Source organism: Cherax quadricarinatus, chromosome 22 (assembly GCF_038502225.1).
Source record: "Cherax quadricarinatus isolate ZL_2023a chromosome 22, ASM3850222v1, whole genome shotgun sequence".
Lineage (NCBI taxonomy): Eukaryota > Metazoa > Arthropoda > Malacostraca > Decapoda > Parastacidae > Cherax > Cherax quadricarinatus.
Genome location: NC_091313.1, coordinates 36429723 through 36449428, shown reverse-complemented (window position 1 = coordinate 36449428; position 19706 = coordinate 36429723). Strand labels below are relative to the sequence as shown.

Genomic DNA, 19706 nt, shown 5'->3' with positions numbered 1-19706 from the left:
TGTTGAAGATTGTAGTTAGTGGCACACACAGCATTTCTGCTCCCTCTCTAAGGTCCCATGGGGAGATGCCCGGTCCCATTGCCTTTGACGTATCAAGTTCACTTAACTTCTTCACCTCCTCAATTGTGTGTATGTCATCCAACACTTGTTGGTGTACTCCTTGTTGGTTTTCCCCCCTCCCCCGTCTTGTCTTCCCAGAGTCCTTCCTGTCTCCACTGTAAATACTTCCTTAAATCTCGTGTTGAGCTCTTCACATACCTCTTGATCATTTCTTTTGAGTTCCCCACCTTCTTTCCTCAGCCTGATCACCTGGTCTTTGACTTGTCTTCCTCCTAATGTGGCTAAACAGCAGTTTCGGGTGAGACTTGACTTTCGACGCTTTGTCGTTTTCGTACTGTCGCTGGGCCTCCCTCCTTATCTGTGCATATTTGTTTGGCTCTTCCATTAATGTCTTTATTTTCCTTCGTCCTTTGCTTTCTGTACCTTTTCCATTCTTTAGTACACTTAGTTTTTGCCTCCCTACACCTTCGGGTAAACCTAGGACTCGCTTTCGTCTTTCCATTATTTCTGTTGCCCTTGGAAACAAACCTTTCCTCTGCCTCCTTGCATTTTGTTGTTACATATTCCATCATTTCGTTTACTGACTTTCATACCATTTCTCTATCCCACTGAACCTCCTGCAGGAAGTTCCTCATACTTGTGTAGTCCCCCTTTTTATAGTTTGGCTTTTCCCATCCAACTCCTGTTACCCTCTCTACTTGTAATTCTACTATGTATTCAAAACACAGAACCATGTGATCATTAGCTCCAAGGGGCCTCTCATATGTGATTTCCTCAATGTCTGAACTGCTCAGGGTGAACACAAGGTCCAGCCTTGCTGGTTCATCCTTCCCTCTCTCTCTGGTAGTGTCCTTAATATGTTGATGCATAAGGTTTTCTAGTACCACATCCATCATCTTGGCTCTCCATGTTTTGGGAACCCCGTGTGGCTCCAGGTTTTCCTAGTCAATCTCCCCGTGGTTGAAATCGCCCATAACCAGTAACTTTGCTCTGCTGGAGTGAGCTCTTCTTGCGACCTCGGCCACTGTGCCCACCATTGCTCTGTTGCCCTCTTCATATTCCTCTCTTGGCCTCCTGCAGTTCTGTGGGGGTGGATTATACATCACTGCAATGACTACTTTATGTTCCCCAGACTGAAGTGTACCTACTATGTAGTCCCTTCCTCCAATCTCGTCCATGCCTTCCATTTCCTCAAATCTCCATTGGTCTTTTATGAGCAGTGCAACCCCTCCTCCCCCTTTGCTCCTTCTATCTTTCCTCAGGATCTGATATCCTGGTGGGAAGATTGCGTCTGTTATTGTCTCAGTAAGTTTTCCACATTCATGAATCAAACCTTCAACTTCTTTTCTAATACTGTGATCCTGGGAGGAGATTGGGGTTGGGGGATTGGGGGCCCTGGCGGGTACCTACAGGGGGTTGCAGTAGGGGGTGGGGGCAGAGTTTCCATAGGGGATTGCTGTATTGGTGTGGTTTGTGGAGTGGGGGCTGGGGGCAGAAGGATCAGTGTGTGAGTGTCGGTTTAGATTGCTCAGTTGCCTTGGGGTTGTCGCAGTTGGAGTCCTTCTGCGGGTTTTTCTGGAGGGTGTGTTTGCCTTTCCACCTGCGTCTGGGTTTTTCTACTCATCTTTGTCATTTCCTCTCTTTCCTCCTTTCGTTTTTGTACTCTCTCTTTCAGTATCAACTTTTCCTCTTGTGTTCTGTGTCGATCGAGGTACACACTCTGGTACTCTTGTGTATGTGTGTGTGTGTGTGTGTGTGTGTGTGTGTGTGTGTGTGTGTGTGTGTGTGTTTGTGTGTGAGCATAAGCGTGTGTGTGGGTTTAGATTAAAAACCAGAGACTTTATTATGCAGGAGGAAAGAGAAGAGTGAAGGTATATAGACGGTGTTTGTTCTGCAACAACGGTGAACCTGACGTCCAACTTCTACACTTGGGGAACCTCCACTCATTTAATCTAATAACTGACAACCTATTTCCTGGTGAGTTATCATCGTCTTTATTTATGACAGATACATTCAACGTCATTTTTAGTCGGCATTTTTCCTGGTTCTAAGATCAAATGCTTGTAAATACTGTTTATCATTTAGTACACTATTAAGCATTCTAAAATATTTCTTGGCTGCCAATGCATGCGGGAGGATATGAAATAACTCTCCACACGTGGGTCCGAATCCTGCTGACCACGATATTTGTCTGTATATACTTCCGCTTGTTTGTGCACTTTACATTGGTATAAAATCTCCCATGAGGTCAGATCATACTTTAAGAGAAAGAAATAGTTGATACAATGCATGAAGCTATGTATATATATATATATATATATATATATATATATATATATATATATATATATATATATATATATATATATATATATATATATATATATATATATATATATATATATATATATATATATATATATATATATATATATATATATATATATATATATATATATATATATATGTCGTGCCGGATATGTAAAACTGGTCAATTAGCAAGAACTCATTTAAAATTAAGTCCTTTCTGAAATTTTCTCTTATACGTTTAGAGATATATTTTTTTCATTAATGTTAATGTAAAAATTTATAATTATGCACCAAAAGAATCTTGGAAAACTTACCTAACCTTATTATAACAATAACAATTTATTTTAGCCTAACCCAACTAAATATATTTTAGATTTGTTTACAATAATTTAATACTAAACAAACACAGTGAAGTATATTTTTTTCGTTAGGTTCAGAATGATTTTGGCAAAATTATTGCATACACAAATTTTAGCTTGTCCTGTATGGCAAGATGAGCGTTGATATTTAAGCCAAGATCACAAGTTCTGCCTATTCGGCACGACATATATATATATATAGGGAGGTACCACCTCAAGAACTGAACTGGGAACCCTCATCCACAGAGAAGAGAATAAACGTACCTGAGGGAAAACTCAAGGTTCTCCCCAGAGCTGTTTGAATATTTTTTTTTCCTACCACCCCCCTATATGCTATATTCTATGTGAACTTTATTAATATACAGAATACATTGGCTGAGAACACAAACATGAATACATTGGTACAATATATCAAAGATTACGAATATCCTCCAGCTCCTCCGCAGCCGTACGTGAACCCAGTATGCAGCATGCATTTTCCCTCTGGATGGCCATGCTGAGGCGCTGGAACATGAAAGTGGTTGCCCTTGGGTCCCTAGTGGTGTCGATGAGTCTGGGACCCAGTTCTTTAAGAAAACATGTGGCATTTTTTACCCATGATCCCAAGGTCTCTGATCCCACTGAGACAAATTGATACTGTTGGCTTATGTCCCTGTACTTGCCGATCTTCTACTCCTCCCTGTGATCAGCAGCTCCTCCCTTTCCTCCGACACTGTGATGGATGTAGCTGTCGGCTAGCGTCGACACACAGGTATAGTCCCGTGCTAACAGCTTGCCATTCTTCCATGGAAAGATGGTGATCCTGTCTGGGCAGTTTGCTGGGTTGTGGGTATTGTTGGCTCTTAGTGATCGGGGCTCTATCTTTGCTGGGCATCCAGCTGTAGCAAGGTTTCTCTTTATGATGTCGTTGACCTCATTGTGTCTTGGTTTTTTGGAACAGTTAAGACCATGCAGACCATATTGGTCGGCTTGTGCATCGCCCCAAATACACGTATATTCCGTGTGAACTAGAGCAGCAAGGCAGAGAGCCACTGCAATATGGAGGGTCTTAGGCTCGAGGCGTGTTCCCATTGCCGAAATGGGAAGTGTTTGGAGGAAGTCCCTGGAGTGAGGTGCACTCACAGCTTGGAGATGGGCAGTCTCCTTGTCTGATGATACAGCCCTAAGCACGTTGGCAAGCACCTTTTCAGCAATGGGGCCATCCCAACTTGACTGTTTGTAGGCCAGTGCTGCACTAGGTTTTGGTACAGGAGCAGCAAGAATCTCCCAGTCAGTGATGGCTCCGGCATAGCTAGGTCCTGTCACAGAGCTCTGGAGTTTACCTGGAGAGAGTTCCGGGGGTCAACGCCCCCGCGGCCCGGTCTGTGACCAGGCCTCCTGGTGGATCAGAGCCTGATCAACCAGGCTGTTGCTGCTGGCTGCACACAAACCAACGTACGAGCCACAGCCCGGCTGGTCAGGAACCGACTTTAGGTGCTTGTCCAGTGCCAGCTTGAAGACTGCCAGGGGTCTGTTGGTAATCCCCCTTATGTATGCTGGGAGGCAGTTGAACAGTCTCGGGCCCCTGACACTTATTGTATGGTCTCTTAACGTGCTAATGACACCCCTGCTTTTCATTCGGGGGATGTTGCATCGTCTGCCAAGTCTTTTGCTTTCGTAGTGAGTGATTTTCGTGTGCAAGTTCGGTACTAATCCCTCTAGGATTTTCCAGGCCCATTCAACAGTCCGTGCAGTGGTGGGATACTCTAAGCGTAGGCGGTGGATATGCACCCGCAGTTCCCTGGTCTGCGTTTGAATACTTGGAAGGCGCGACCTGTGAGTCGCCCTGTCATACATACCATCGGTGGCTCCGTGAATCCCCAGGGTGAGGGAGTGGGCTCCTGGCTGCACTGGCAGCCCATAGCATAATCTGGCTGTGGCTGATGGAGATTGCAGCACGTGGCTGTGCCTCGAGCGTTGCGGTCTTAGCAGCCTCATCTGCTGCATCATTGCCGGGGATACCCACATGGCTCAGGATCCAGTTGATGGTGGCTCTGCAACACTGGACCATGAGCATCTGCAGGTCGCCCCAGATGGATGTGATTAAGTGTATGTTTTCCCTTGGCTCTCTGTGCATAATTGTCTGGATCGCTGACTTGGAATCAACATGGATGACGAGGGGATTCTGATGGTCTGCAGTTGCATGCTGCAGAGCTTGGTGGATGGCATAGAGTTCTGCCTGGAGTATGGTGCAATGGTCCAGGAGGCGCCAACCTGCTGTCAGATTGCTGTGCAACATCCCAGCAGCTGTGCGGAGTGCCTCTGGGTCTCTGGAGCCATCGGTGTAATACGGGGCTTTCCGCACCCGCAATGCTAGTCGAAGCAAGTCGTTGTAGAATGTGCTGGGGGCAATGCTTCTTGCTGCCTGGTAGCCCCACTCCATAAAGGTGGCAGCAAAACATTAGCTGAGAACTATAGACCAATAGCTCTAACGTCCCACATCATAAAAATCTTTGAAAGAATGCTAAGAAGTATGATTGCAAACCACCTGGATTCCCCAAAACTGCACAATCCAGGGCAACATGGGTCTAGGGCAGGTCGCTCCTGCCTCTCACAACTACTGGATCACTATGATATGGCCTTGGATGCACTGGAAGAAAAACAGAATGCAGATGTAATATACAGACTTTGCAAAAGCGTTTGACAAGTGCGATCATGGCGTAATCGCGCACAAAATACGTGCTAAAGGAATAACTGGCAAAGTGGGGAGATGAATCTCCAACTTCCTAACCAATTGAACACAAAGAGTTGTGGTCAACAGAGTTAAATCGGAGGCTGCCATAGTGAAGAGCTCTGTTCCACAAGGCACAGTACTTGCCCCCATCCTGTTCCTCATCCTCATATCAGACATAGACAGAGATGTAATCCACAGCACCATATCATCCTTTGCAGAAGAGACTAGGATCTGCATGAGGCTGTCATCTACTGAGGACACGGTTCACCTCCAAGAAGATATAAACCAAGTTTTCCAATGGGCAATGGAAAACAATATGATGCTCAATGAGGACAAATTCCAACTACCCCATTTTGAGAAACTGGAGGAGATAATAACTAGAACATAGTATACTACAAACTCTGGCCTTACAGTAGAGCAGAAAAATATTGTAAGGGACCTGGGAGTAGTTATGTCTGAGGATCTCACTTTCAAGGATCACAACAGTGCCACGATCACAAGTGCAAAGAAAATGACAGGATGGATAATGAGAACGTTCAAAACGAGAGATGCCAAGCCAATGACGATCCTTTTCAAATTACTTGTTCTCTCTAGGCTGGAATACTGCTGTACATTAACATCTCCGTTCAAAGCAGGTGAAACTGCAGATCTAGAGAGTGTACAGAGAACCTTTACTGCATGTATAAGTTCTATCAAGCACCTTAACTACTGGGAATGCTTGGAAGCACTTGACTTGTACTCATTGGGATGCAGGAGAGAGAGATATATCATAATCTACACTTTGAAAATCCTAGAAGAAGTGATCCCGAATCTGCACACAGAAATCACTCCCTACGAAAGTAAAAGACTTGGCAGGCGATGCAAAATACCCCCAATTAAAAGCGGAGGCACCACTGGTACACTAAGAGAAAGCACCATAAGTGTCCAGGGCCCAAAACAGTTCAACAGCCTCCCACCAAGCATAAGGGGAATTACCAATAGGCCCCTGGTTGTCTTCAAGAGGCAGCTGGACAGATATCTAAAATCAGTGCCGGATCAGCCAGGCTGTGGTTCGCACGTTGGACTACGTGGGGCCAGCAGCAACAGCCTGGTTGATCAGGCCCTGATCCACCTGGAGACCTGGTCGTGGACCGGGCAGCGGGGGCGTTGATCTCCGGAATAACCTCCAGGTAGGGTTGTCCAGTGCACCGCCAGTAGCTCTGACGCCCAAGGGGGCAGCACTGTGTACTTTGCCGCCGGTCTGTCGCAGTCTCCTGCCCGGAACAATGTCATGGGCAGGCGCTTCCTTGTGGCATCTTGAACTGACCACACCCATCAGCTGCCAGGGTGCATTGGTATGACATGTCCCTGGTGGACCCTTGAACCCTTTGTTGAGAAAACCTCGAAAAATTGCGAATTTTAAAATGTATTTCCTATGAGTGGATAGAGTGTCTCAATGTAAAGTAAATGAGCCCATAGAAATGAATATGTGAAAGTTTGTTTTCGATCAGCTGCCAATATGCGAAGACCGACAAAAGTTGGTCTTGCCTACCAAAGGGTGAACATTTTTAAATGTTGCAAAGTTGCAATTGTTAATAAAACATCAAATAACTATTTTTTAATTTTATTATACAAAAAGACAATATCAAAAACATTAATTGAACTTGTTTTCAAACATTTTGTAAGTATTAAAAAATACAAAAATGAACCATGTAGCAACAAGGACACAATGCAAAGGGATATAACTTTCAATTCCCACATTCCTGAGTTTCCTGAGAAAGAACAGTTATTCTAGATCACTAATTTGTACAATTTCTCTCCTTCTTGATGCATAGATTTACTTTGCAAATGGCACAGGAAAATGAGGATGTGACATGATGTTTGTGTTTGCTGTAAAACTTGCATCTGAGTAGCTTGCCTGGCACTGGTTAGTGACAGTTTTGGCTTTTTGGATGGTCTATCTTCCTCCTCATCACTTGACATCTCTGCATTCAGTGGCAAGTACTCATCACCACTGTCAAGCAATTCCAGGTGATCTGGCTCTGGATCAGAGTCACTTTCCTCCAAACTGCAGAGATATTTGGACTTGTCTTTGGAGGACTCACCATAAAACAATTTCTCATTGATCTGGAAGGACAATAAAAACGATCTGCACACACCCACACCACGACAGAATTCATATATGCATTACAATTTTTTTTATAAATATTTATTTACTGAAATTTAAAATGGGGTCTAAATGGGCAAGAACGATATTTATTGTTCTTTTTTTTGGTTGCACTTTTTTCATTTGCATGATGCACTCATATTATACTTCACACAGACTTGATTCTGAGGCAGATTTTTACGAAAGTACTTAACCTTACTCTAGAAGACGGGCAGTGGAACCAAGCTACACTTCCAGTCAGACTAGGAGGCATTGGTGTCCGCAAGTCATCACAGATTGCGTTACCTGCTTTTCTGTCCTCGTGTATTGCATCCAGAGAGCTTGTAGCAGCGATTCTCCCTGAACATCTTAGGGACAAGATTGGAGTCCAGGACCAAAAATTCATTGACGGAGCAATGATCTGGGATAATCTAACGGGCTCTGAAACCAGACCTGCTCCCCCCAACAACTACAAACAATCGCATTGGGATGGTTCAATAGTGGAAAATATTGCCTCAACAATGCTTCAGAGTGTGTCAGGGAAGGATAGAGCCCGCCTCCTGGCAGTGAGAGCCCCTCATGCTGGGGACTTTCTGTTGGCTGTTCCCAACTCCAGCCTTGGCACACGTCTCGACCCACAGACCATCCGCATCGGTGTTGCCCTTCGACTTGCCGCCCCTATTTTCGCCGAACACAGGTGTATTTGTGGCAGTGAAGCAGCAGACCGATTCGGGTACCATGGTCTTGTGTGCCGTAAATCCGAGGGAAAGATTGCAAGACATGAGGAGGTTAATAACATTATCAAGAGGAGCCTCACAACAGCTGGATGCCCAGCAGTAAGGGAGCCACACCAACTATGCAGATCTGATGGCAGCCAGAAGCGTCCAGATGGTATCACCCTTCAAGCCTGGACAGATGGGAAGCAGGTGGTGTGGGACTATACATGTGCATCTACCTTGGCTGATACCTATCTCCAATACACCAGGGAGGAAGGAGGGGCAGCTGCCAGCTTTAGGGAGTCCCAAAAGTCTAGAAAATATGGAGAACTTGCCCATCATTATATGTTTGTTCCCATAGGCTCAGAGACCCTTGGCTCATGGGGAAAGAGTGCATCTAAATTCCTTAAGGAGCTGGGAAAAAGACTCATCGGGGTAACTAGGGATCCCAGGGCAGCTAGTTTTCTGTTCCAGCGGCTCAGTGCGGCTGTTCAAAAGGGTAATGCCTGCTGTATTTTGGGCACACGCCCCAGCTCTGAGGAGCTGGATGAGATTTTCGCCTTATAATCGGTGATGCACACGTAACAACATGTACCGTATATGCTACCTTTATATCAACAATGTATCTCTTAAATCTTCTGTACCATATTATGTAATAAAATATTCCTATTAGTAAAAAAAATATATATCAAAAGATGGGGTGGTAGGTTAAGTGGAATATTCAAACGGCTTCAGGAAGAAATCCAAATATTTTTCCTTGAAGCCTTTTAATCCACTTCTCCGAGGCTGTGGGTCCCACAATTTACACCAGAGGTGGACCCCATCCTATATATATATATATATATATATATATATATATATATATATATATATATATATATATATATATCTATATATATATATATATATATATATATATATATATATATATATATATATATATATATTTATATATATATATGTATATATATATATGTATATATATATATATATATATATATATATATATATGTCGTGCCGAATAGGCAGAACTTGCGATCTTGGCTTAAATAGCAACGCTCATCTTGCCATATAGGACAAGTGAAAATTTGTGTATGCAATAATTTCGCCAAAATCATTCTGAACCTAACGAAAAAATATATTTCACTGTGTTTGTTTAGTATTAAATTATTGTAAACAAATCTAAAATATATTTAGTTAGGTTAGGCTAAAATAATTGTTATTGTTATAATATGGTTAGGCAAGTTTTCTAAGATTCTTTTGGTGCAAAATTAAAATTTTGTTCATTAACATTAATGAAAAAAATATATCTTTAAACGTATAAAAGAAAATTTCAGAAAGGACTTAATTTTAAATGAGTTCTTGCTAATTGACCAGTTTTACATATTCGGCACGACATATATATATATATATATATATATATATATATATATATATATCTATATATATATATATATATATATATATATATATATATATATATATATATATATATATATATATATGTATATATATATATATATATATATATATATATATATATATATATATATATATATATATATATATATATATATATATATATATATATATATATATATATATATATATAGTAGGTTGGTAGACAGAAACCGCCCAGGGAGGTACTACCGTCCTTCCAAGTGAGTGTAAAACTAAAGCATGTAATTGTTTTACTTGATGGTAGGATTGCTGGTGTCTTTTTTCTGTCTTATAAATATGCAAGATTACATGTAAGTCTTGCTACTTCTACTTACACTTAGGTCACACTGCACATACATGTACACGTTTATTTATACACACTCATCTGAGTTTTCTTTGATTTTATCTTAATAGTTCTTGGTCTTATTACTTTTCCTTTTATATCCATGGGGAAGTGGAATAAGAATATTTCCTCCGTAAGCCATGCGTGTTGTAAAAGTCAACTAAAATGCCGGGAACAATGGGCTAGTAACCCCTTTTCCTGTAAAGATTACTAAAAAGAATAAGAAGAAGAAAATTGTCAAAGTGGGAAGTCTGAATGTGCGTGGATGTTGTGCAAATGATAAGAAAGAGATGATTGTGGATGTTGTGAATGAGAAGAAGCTGGATGTCCTGGCTTTAAGTGAAACAAAGCTGAAGGGGGTGGGAGAGTTTCAATGGAGAGGAATAAATGGGATTAGGTCAGGGGTTTCAAAGGAGTAGCAATAATGTTGAAGGATAAGCTATGGCAGGAAAAGAGGGACTACTAATGTATAAATTCAAGGATTATGTGGAGTAAGATAAAGATTGGATGTGAAAAGTGGATTATAGTAAGCGTGTATGCACCTGGAGAAGAGAGAAGTCTTGAGGAGAGAGAGAGATTCAGGGAAATGTTGAGTGAATGCGTGGGGAGTTTTGAATCAAGTGTGAGAGTAATGGTGGTTGGGGATTTCAATGCTAAAGTGGGTGAAAATGTTATGGAGGGAGTAGTAGGTAAATTTCGGGTGCCAGGGGTAAATGTAAATGGGGAGCCTTTAATTGAGCTATATGTAGAAAGAGATTTGGTATTAAGTAATACATATTTTATGAAAAAAGGATAAATGAATATACAAGGTATGATGTAGCACGAAATGAAAGTAGTTTGTTAGATTATGTATTGGTGGATAAAAGGTTGATGGGTAGGCTCCAGGATGTACATGTTTATAGAGGGGCAACTGATATATCGGATCATTATTTAGTTGTAGCTACAGTTAGAGTAAGAGGTAGATGGGAAAAGAGGAAGGTGGCAACAACAAGTAAGAGGGAGGTGAAAGTGTATAAACTAAGGGAGGAGGAAGTTCGGGCGAGATATAAGCGACTATTGGCAGAAAGGTGGGCTGGTGCAAAGATGAGTAGTGGGGGGGTTGAAGAGGGTTGGAATAGTTTTAAAAATGCAGTATTAGAATGTGGGGCAGAAGTTTGTGGTTATAGGAGGGTGGGGGCAGGAGGAAAGAGGAGTGATTGGTGGATTGATGAAGTAAAGGGTGTGATAAAAGAGAAAAAGGTAGCTTATGAGAGGTTTTTACAAAGCAGAAGTGTTATAAGAAGAGCAGAGTATATGGAGAGTAAAAGAAAGGTGAAGAGAGTGGTGAGAGAGTGCAAAAGGAGAGCAGATGATAGAGTGGGAGAGGCACTGTCAAGAAATTTTAATGAAAATAAGAAAAAATTTTGGAGGGAGTTAAACAAGTTAAGAAAGCCTAGGGAAAGTATGGATTTGTCAGTTAAAAACAGAGTAGGGGAGTTAGTAGATGGGGAGAGGGAGGTATTAGGTAGATGGCGAGAATAATTTGAGGAACTTTTAAATGTTGAGGAAGAAAGGGAGGCGGTAATTTCATGCACTGGCCAGGGAGGTATACCATCTTTTAGGAGTGAAGAAGAGCAGAATGTAAGTGTGGTGGAGGTACGTGAGGCATTATGTAGAATGAAAGGGGGTAAAGCAGCTGGAACTGATGGGATCATGACAGAAATGTTAAAAGCAGGGGGTTATATAGTGTTGGAGTGGTTGGTACTTTTGTTTAATAAATGTATGAAAGAGGGGAAGGTACCTAGGGATTGGCGGAGAGCATGTATAGTCCCTTTATATAAAGGGAAAGGGGACAAAAGAGATTGTAAAAATTATAGAGGAATAAGTTTACTGAGTATACCAGGAAAAGTATACGGTAGGGTTATAATTGAAAGAATTAGAGGTAAGACAGAATGTAGCAGGGAGGCTTCAGAGTGGGTAGGGGATGTGTAGATCAACTGTTTACATTGAAGCATATACGTGAACAGTATTTAGATAAAGGTAGGGAAGTTTTTATTGCATTTATGAATTTAGAAAAGGCATATAATAGAGTGGATAGGGGAGCTATGTGGAAGATGTTGCAAGTATACGGAATAGGTGGTAAGTTACTAAATGCTGTAAAGAGATTTTAGGAGAACAATGAGGCTCAGGTTAGGGTGTGTAGAAGAGGGAGATTATTTCCCGGTAAAAATAGGTCTTAGACAGGGATGTGTAATGCCACCATGGTTGTTTAATATATTTATAGATGGGGTTGTAAAAGAAGTAAATGCTAGGGTGTTCGGGAGAGGGGTGGGATTAAATTATGGGGAATCAAATTCAAAATGGGAATTGACACAGTTACTTTTTGCTGATGATACTGTGCTTATGGGAGATTCTAAAGAAAAATTGCAAAGGTTAGTGGATGAGTTTGAGAATGTGTGTAAAGGTAGAAAGTTCAAAGTGAACATAGAAAAGAGTAAGGTGATGAGGGTATCAAATGATTTAGATAAAGAAAAATTGGATATCAAATTGGGGAGGAGGAGTATGGAAGAAGTGAATGTTTTCAGATACTTGGGAGTTGACGTGTCGGCGGATGGATTTATGAAGGATGAGGTTAATCATAGAATTGATGAGGGAAAAAAGGTGAGTGGTGCGTTGAGGTATATGTGGAGTCAAAAAACGTTATCTCTGGAGGCAAAGAAGGGAATGTATGAAAGTATAGTAGTACCAACACTCTTATATGGATGTGAAGCTTGGGTGGTAAATGCAGCAGCGAGGAGACGATGAAAAAAAGTCTCTCGGCGACGCAAAGCTAGAAGTGTTTACATTTTGGTCTCTCAACCAATGGGAAGCGAGCAGATGCCATCACCACTCAGCTGGAGCGACTCAGGGAAGGCTTGTGATTGGTCAGAAATAGAGACTGGGAACCAAGATGAGCAGTGGGTGTAGGAGGAATGTGTCAAATATCATGCTTTCAAGAACGACAATTGTCGTTCTTGCTCAACAAAGGGTTCCTCATCAGTTGTCAGCCCCTGGGAGTCGTAGGTACTTTGGTATCCTCTTGGCTCCTATATGTTGGATCATGTCCTCAAGGGGCTGCAGCTGCGCCTTGAAGTTCAGAGCCACCGTATTGGCCCACTTAGGTGCCCCCAGCATGGCTCATACAGCTGTGTTCTGGACCACACAGAGAGACTTGATGTTCGTGGGCCTGGCGTGAATCAGAGCAAGTGCTCCGTAGTCTTTGAGCGAGCGTACTGCCTGTATGCAGAACAACCTCATGACCTCTAGGCTGGCCCCGGCCCTAGGATTGACCATGGCACTCATTGCCCTGACCCTCTGCAAAGCCCTCTCTTTGATGTGGCATACATGTTTCTTAAAGATGAGGCACCTGTGAACCCAGTCCAGGTCGATGCCCAGGATCTGCAGCCTCTGACTGGTTCCCTGGTGCGAAGGATCATGGCTTTGGATTTCGCTGCAGATATCTTGAGGCCCAGGTGACGGCAAGTGGAAGCCAGCAGATCGAGGTCCTCCTGGGCACGCTGCAACAGCCGGCACTTCCTGGATATGGCAAGTGGCAGGTCATAGGCGTAGTTGATCAGGAAGGTGCCTGTGGAGAAAGGCAGGCGCACGAGCTGGCGCGCATAAATACATTGAACAGGGCGGGACTAAGCACCCCACCCTGTGGAGTGGCATTTTCCAGGGCCATAAGAGAGGCATGCCCCTGAAAACGTACTAGAGATAGGATCGAAGCCACGCACGCAGCCTGTCGTTAACCCCCTGCAAGGATGGCAGGGGCACTGGCTAGCTCAAAAGCTTTCTCAAGGTCGAGGAAAACAACAATGTGCTTGGGCGTCTGACCCAGTGCTGGCCAGTAGGGTGGTAAGGCTTTCGAAAGTGCCCACTCCTCTGGTGAATCCACAGAGGTTTTTATGAGGAGGGCCAAGCTTCCACCTCAGTCGCTCCAACACCAACCTCTCAGACACCTTCAAGATGCAAGTGGTGAGGGAGATGGGTCTCACACTGCCAGGATCGCCGGGCTTAGGAACCGGTAAGATGTCGGCCTCTTTCCATACAGTCGGGAGTCTGCCGGCTCTTCAAGTCCGGTTGATGACCCCCAGGACAGCTGCGTGACCAGAATTTTAACTAAAGGATAATGAATTTGTAATGATTTTTTACGAGTTTTTTTTGAGAGTAATGAAATGAAATATGATGGTTACAAGTATGCTTGAATATCAAAATGGTATACAATACCGACTGGTTGGTAGGTAAGACACATAGGCAACAGTTAGTCAAGTTGCCTATGTGCCTTACCTACCAGAAACGTGCTTGTGTAAAGCAGTTAAGGGAAGAGAACGATGTTTTTAGTGTAAGGACAGGATTGATAACATGGAGTGTCATCATGGGAAATTTTAGGGTCAGTTTACATTAATTTAATATTTTTTTTTATATTTTATTTAAAAACTTTACAGCTTAATATTAAATAAAAATATATAAAATGGGTACAGTAGGATCCTCAATCCTACACAACATACACTAACAATCCTACACAACATACACTAACAATCCTACACAACATACACTAACAAGTTTTAACAACACATTGTAATTGGCATAAAAGAGGTTACCCATATACACTCACAAATTTTTCCATATAACATACTACTATAATATAAACAATTTAAACTATATAAACCTTTCAGATTTATATAGTTAACATAATATGACTGTGACATATGGCAAAGGTTCACAACCTTCACAGTAGATAATCAGAGGAATGACCTACATCATAATCTCATTAAAAAAAAGTACATGATCTTCCCAAAATTAACCCCATATTCAATAAGAATTACCTAAAAACATACATACGTGTCTCACTACAATCCCTCTTTAAGCATTGAAAACAAATGAAAATCCTAAGCCTCACACTTTTACTAAATAAGTATTAATACAGCCTCTTCCACCGGCTGAGCACATTATATAAAGTAAAGAGACTAAACCATACTTTCCCCATTACAAAATTTTAACGAGTCTTCACAAATTTATGGAAGTCATTAGCCATCCATTATATAATGCTAAAATAAAGTCAGTACACTCGCTAAGCTCCAACACAAAACACAAACAACAAAACAATTTAAAAACCTCTAATTGCGATACGATTATCGCACATGAAATATGCCCAATAAAGGCTATAAACGCACACTCTACATAAACCCAAAAGCTCTTCAAGGTCTTACACCTATAATCTTGACACCATTCACACTCAATACATGAAGAAGGTCATGATGACCCTGACACATCAAACACAGAATTCTCAATTCGTTACTACATAATTAATTGATATCGCCTTTGCTTTCTGTGCCCACTTGCATGCTACATACACTTATGCCACACATCTACACCTTCTATACCCACATACACCTCACTCTCACCCTTCCCCAGGAGACGACCCCGCTTTGTCCCCCTGAATTCCCACTTCTCATATGTAATCCCCAAACCCCCACCCCTTACTCAGCCCAAGTCGCAGATTCATGAGAAACCCTAACGTTAACATTCTATAACCTTCCGAAAAATCCTTTTCCCACCTCCTCCCATACAGTTCTCTATTACGACACATCGTACGATAAACCGTACCGCTAGTACCCGCCTCCGCACCTCACAATCCCCCCTTCCCCTCATCACCCACGATATATATATGTATATATAAGCCACTATTATATAATCCAAAGCTCTTGTGACACTCATTGAACCCTCCCACATCTAGGCTTAGTGCACGCAGAACCGACTCCCCGCGGCCCCCCACCTCCTGTACAACTCTACTTAACCAATACCTAACACCCTCCAGTCCCTCACAAAAGTATACTGCATGGAACGCCGTCTCATCCTCCCCACAGATTCCACACCTTCCGCCCACAATTACCCCTCTGGTTCTTAGTACCTCCCCCGACGGTAGTATGCCAGGCAGAAAACGATACGTTACCTCCCTTACCCTAGGTTTTAACTTCAACTTGCTAAACCTATACCAAATACTCTTCCATGCGTACATGGGGAACAATTCCTCAACTGGAACAACAATCATTTCTGCAAGCAGCCTACACAAAACCCCTATTCGAATTTTCCTGGGTTCTCTAACCAACATCAAAGCCCTCAAAACAGTTTCACATTCCCTCAACTCCACACCACCATACAACTTACCAACCTATCATGTACTTTTCCCAGCTGCCCTCCACTCACACCTTCGCGCAAAACCTCCCATTTAAGAAACACACATTTAATCCTCCTTCTCAGATCCATCAACCCCAACCCACCCTGGCGCACAGGTAACATTACAACCTCTCTCCGCAGCCAATCGCACCTTGAACCCCACAAAAAGTTAAACACTCGTCTCAGAATTCCCACAATCGCCGTCCCTGTTAATGGGAACACGGCTGCTACGTGCCAAACCTTACTATACAATAATACATTTATAACAATCATTCACTGCACGAGAGTCAGATGATGAGGTCGCAATGCACCCAGACCCCTGAATCCTTTCCATTAATCTATTCGAGTTTTCCTCTCGAGCAGCGTCCAAGTCATCCTTATAGGTGATACCACAAATTTTTAAAGACACCGTTTGTTACCTCACAACGTTACATCTCCTCCCCCTCCACCCAATCACCCAACCCCATGATCATTGACTTCTCGCTATTTACCTGCATCCCTGTTGCATTTCCAAACAGTTGCACAACATCATCCAAAAACCCCAACGCCATCCCCTCTCGAACCAGGACTGTTGTATCGTCTACATATCCTATTATTCCAGGCCACACTTTCCCGACCTCCCCCACACCTCCACTCGTGTCACATACACAACGTTCAACCATTCTATAGAAGGGGTCCTGAATGCATGCAAACAACATTTGTGACATGGGACACCCCTGCCTAAGTCCCCTACCTATTACAATCTCCTCACCCAAGCATCCATTAATCTGTACCCTCATCTTAGCTCCATTGTACAACGTGGTTACCCAATTAACTATTTCTTCCCCATAACCCTGCCTCCTAAGTATAGCTCCCAATGCTCCCCTTTCCACCCTGTCATAGGCCCCCTGCCAGTCTAAGGCCAACAACGCCGCCCTCCCTCCCCCCCCTTTTGACTCCACAAAACTTCTCAGTATTCCATGACCTTCAATCATCGACCTTCCAGGTAAACCATACTGCGTTTTCGAAACCACTCTCCCTACCACACATTTAAACTGATTACCCAAGACTTTAGCGAACAACTTATAATCAGCACATAACAGAGATATGGCTTGGTACTCCTTGAGGGTGTGCTGCCCCTTACCCTTCTGGACCAACACTACAATTGCTGTTGCTTGCTTGTCCCCCATCACACCCTTCTCCTTCATCTGAATAAATAACCTACCCATGAAACCCTTTATCACCTCCCAATGTTGGAGATAAAATTCAGCCGGGAGACCGTCTATTCCCGGTGCTTTGCCCTTCTTCATTCCCCTCAAAGCCAACTCTATTTCCTCTTCTGTTATTAACCCCCCCTAAAGACTTTCTGTCACTATTCCCTAAATTACACGTCACATACTCACACACCTTCTCTAAAGCCTCATTCCCCACCCTCCCACTTGTCCAATACCTTGCATACCATTTATCCGCATACACACACATTCCTTTCGTAGCCGGTATCTCCTGATCTACCCTATAACCTCCCGCCATCTCATGGACCTCTAACCTCGGAATAGCTGTAACCTGCTGTCTTTGTTTTTGACGTCGCAACACACACGCCGATGGCTTGTCTCCCCAAAGCACCTCCTCTACCCCTGCCTGCACCCTTACCGCTTGAAACCTCTCATTTTGCAACTCCCTCAGTCTTCCCTTGACCTCGACAATTTCATCCATAGGATAGTTGCCCCCCACAGCCCCCTTCCCATAACAGCCCCTTAACCTGTCCTCTAAATAATTTGAAAGTCCATATTTTAAATCATTTATACGTTTGCCCACCCCCACATAATATTTCCTAATCCTTTCCTTGGCTACACAATCTCACCATTGTACGACATCTTCCACTCCCTGTGCGTCCTCGCTAAGCTCCTTCCATAGGAAAGAAAAATCCCTCTAACCCCTCCTCATCACTCAATACACTTATATTTAATTTCCAGTAACTCCTGTATATTTCCACAAGCGCCTCCCACCCAACCTCCACCAACACTGCTCTATGAGCCGACCATGCTACTTCATCAGTTTTGAAAGATCTCACTACAACCCCGTGAGAAAGATACACTCTATCTAACCTCGCTGCATACCCATTCCTAACAAACGTATGCTCTGTCTCCCACGCCCCCCCCCCTCGAATGCGTCCCTAAACCTAATATCCCTCAATAAATCTCTTAGGGTCACCGACACATAGCCTGCCCCTTTCGGTTCCACATCAGCCCTCCTAATAACGCAGTTCCAATCACCTCCTACTATTGCCACCTCCGGTAATGCACTGAAAAAAAACACAAGGTCCTCACACACAAACTCCTGCTTCACCTGTACGTTATTCTCTGCAGGCGCATATATGCTAATAAAGGCCACACGTTTGCCCATCCACAAACCATCTATGCGCAACACCCTTACCCCTTCCCCCTCACTTCTCTGCAAAACAAACGGGCTCGCCTCCCTAATTAATATACCCACCCCTCCTTTCAAACGGGCAGATGGCAGGGTTACCACATGAAACCCCTCTACCTCCAACACCCTACCCTCCTTAAAATTATGCTCCTGAAGGAACACAACATCCACTCTAAATTTATTCAGAAACATTCTAAACCATTCTCTCTTTACACTATTACACAAACCATTAACGTTTACTGTCATACACCGGAGGCCTATTAAAGTTTCCACCCGTGCCTCCTCTCTTCACTCTTCCGATGGGCACCAGAACGTGTGGGTCCACTTGTCACCTGCACACTTCCCTCTCTCCCCCCCTTCTTTCGGTGCCTCCTGTCATGGCCACCACTACCTTCACCCTCTGCCCATATCTGCTTCCCAGTTCTCTGCGCTGGCATTAGGACATCATCTGAATCCGACGCAGTGGCTCTCTTTCTTGTGACAGGCGCATCCTCCATAGCTTGGTCTGAGGATGCCTCACAATGTACCTCAACCTCCACTGTACATAGTTGCAATGAACTCGGTGACACCTCAGTCACGCTGTCACTCCCGTCGTCTGAATAGTTCTGTTGTTGATGCACCACAGCCGTCAACTCGTCTTCTACCACCTTTCCAGGAGCAGCCACCTCCTCAGGCGGTGACAAGGACTTCAGAACCTCGGCTAATTCCTCCTCAATTTCCAACACTTCCTCCTGTACTTTTTGCTCAACCCGATCCTCTGGAAGTGTCTCTGGGCCAGATAACTGGTCAAGGGCCTCACCCTCTCCCCCAGCCTTATGCGCCTCATCCACTATCTCGCTCCATAGACGACCACGTCCTCCTTCACGTCGTTGATCATCACCTGCTTCCCCCGGTGTAGAAGCGGATGTCTCCGCCTCTGGGCGAGGAGCTCGTTGCCGCTTCCCACACTCCGCCGCTATGTGATCATATTCCCCACATAGTCGGCATGTACGCCTTTGCCCGGCGTATGACACCATGACCTGTGTCCTGAATTCCT

The 19706-nt window shown here is 43.4% G+C and overlaps 1 protein-coding gene across 1 annotated transcript in view; it reads left to right on the top strand.

Moving 5' to 3' along the window:
* The window catches only part of LOC138853105 (uncharacterized), a 100092-nt gene that overhangs the window by 27830 nt on the left and 52556 nt on the right, over window positions 1–19706 (top strand). The window contains 1 exon segment of the mRNA XM_070087726.1: window positions 1912–2037. Within this exon segment, the coding sequence (XP_069943827.1) occupies window positions 1912–2037 (126 nt within the window).